Source organism: Rhagoletis pomonella, unplaced genomic scaffold, assembly GCF_013731165.1.
Source record: "Rhagoletis pomonella isolate Grant_MI unplaced genomic scaffold, Rhpom_1.0 Rhpom_scaffold_00003, whole genome shotgun sequence".
Lineage (NCBI taxonomy): Eukaryota > Metazoa > Arthropoda > Insecta > Diptera > Tephritidae > Rhagoletis > Rhagoletis pomonella.
The window spans coordinates 76,550,009-76,551,440 of NW_023458557.1; the positions used below are offsets into that span (position 1 = coordinate 76,550,009).

The 1,432-nt window shown below is 45.2% G+C and overlaps 1 protein-coding gene across 1 annotated transcript; it reads right to left on the reverse strand.

The window, feature by feature from the left end:
* Nucleotides 1–337: 337 nt before the first annotated feature.
* On the reverse strand, nt 338–745 carry LOC118736374. The gene has a single exon (XM_036466469.1). The coding sequence runs from the start codon at nt 743–745 to the stop codon at nt 338–340; it is 408 nt and encodes a 135-aa protein (XP_036322362.1).
* Between the last annotated feature and the right edge of the window lie 687 nt (nt 746–1,432).

Below are 1,432 nucleotides of genomic sequence, written 5' to 3' on the forward strand. Positions count from 1 at the left end.
ACTTTATTTCGCACCAGGGTGCGAAGATGTTAACGAAGATTGTGCTCCTTGCGAGGATGTTGACGGAGACTTTGTTTGAGCTGCTACTTGCGAGGATGTTATCGGAGACTTTATTTGTGTCGCTGACTCGCCTCGCTTCGGTGACCTAGGCTCAGGTGCTCACGCAGATGTTGGTTGTAGTTCGATAGACCTAGTCGTTAGTTGTTCGGAGCAAACTGGATTTCATCGTTAACGGTGTCTTCACAGAAGATGTAATTTTCGGTGGGCACGCTCGGACGTTTTGTCGATCCCTTACGTATACTTTTCCTTCACATTCGACTTGATATCTGCGCGTAGACTATTTGTCGCTTACAACTGCCGGTTTCCAACTGCTATCATGGTGTGGCTTCAGCTGCACGTATACGTCCTGGCCTATTTCCAGCTCTGGCAGTTGTTTTGCTCGCTTGTCATGATGAAATTTTGCTTTCTTACGCGCTTCTATGATTTTATTTGGTACATTGTGCTGAACTTCTGGTCGCAACCGCGATTGTTTCATTGGCAATTGCGTTCGTAACCGACGTGAATATAGCCGTTGGGCCGGGCTTGTCTGCATGTGGTTGGGTGTGTTACGCCATTCTAACAGCGCTAGCCAACGATCTTGTCCACTTTTATCTGCTCGCCGAAAGATACGTTTGACGATTTTGACTGCCGACTCTGCTTTCCCATTTCCTTGATGGTGATGTGGTGGCGTCAAAGTTACTTTCATACCCCAATTTTATGCGAACTTTAGAAACTCTCTACTGTTGAATTACGTACCCGAATCCGCTACGACTACCGATGGTATTCTCTTCCTACTAAATATCCGTTCGCAAGCTGACACTATGGTTGAGGCTGTCATACTTCGAAGCTCTTCCACTTCGAACCAGTCTGAGAATGAGTCGGAAACAATTAGCAAAATTTCTTTGGTGTTACCTGTCTGTCGTGGAACTTCGCACAGGTCCATATTAACACCTTGAAATGGCAACTCCGGAACGGTGACGACTGCAGTGGCAGCTTGGCTTGACTTGTCGACGTTTCCCAACACGTTTGACAATTTTGAATGACATTTTTGATGTGGTCAGTTATATTTGGCCAATAAACTGTTTCTCGAGCTCGACGTAAGCAGGATTCGATTCCCGTATGTCCATAATGTAGGGCCTCAATAGTTTGTGCTCTTAAGTTTCTCGGTATGATGGTTCTATCACCGCGTAGTAATATTCCATCACAGATTGTGATCTCATCGCGTATATTCCAGTAACGCTGAATTATCGTTATTACTGCTGACTTTTCATTTGGCCAGCCTTTCTGGCAAGTTTCCATTAGCTGGCGAATTTCCGGATCCTGCTCACTCTCTGAGCGAATACTCGTTAGCTGATCATCATTCAGTGATACTTCACTTAAGAGATTGATATTT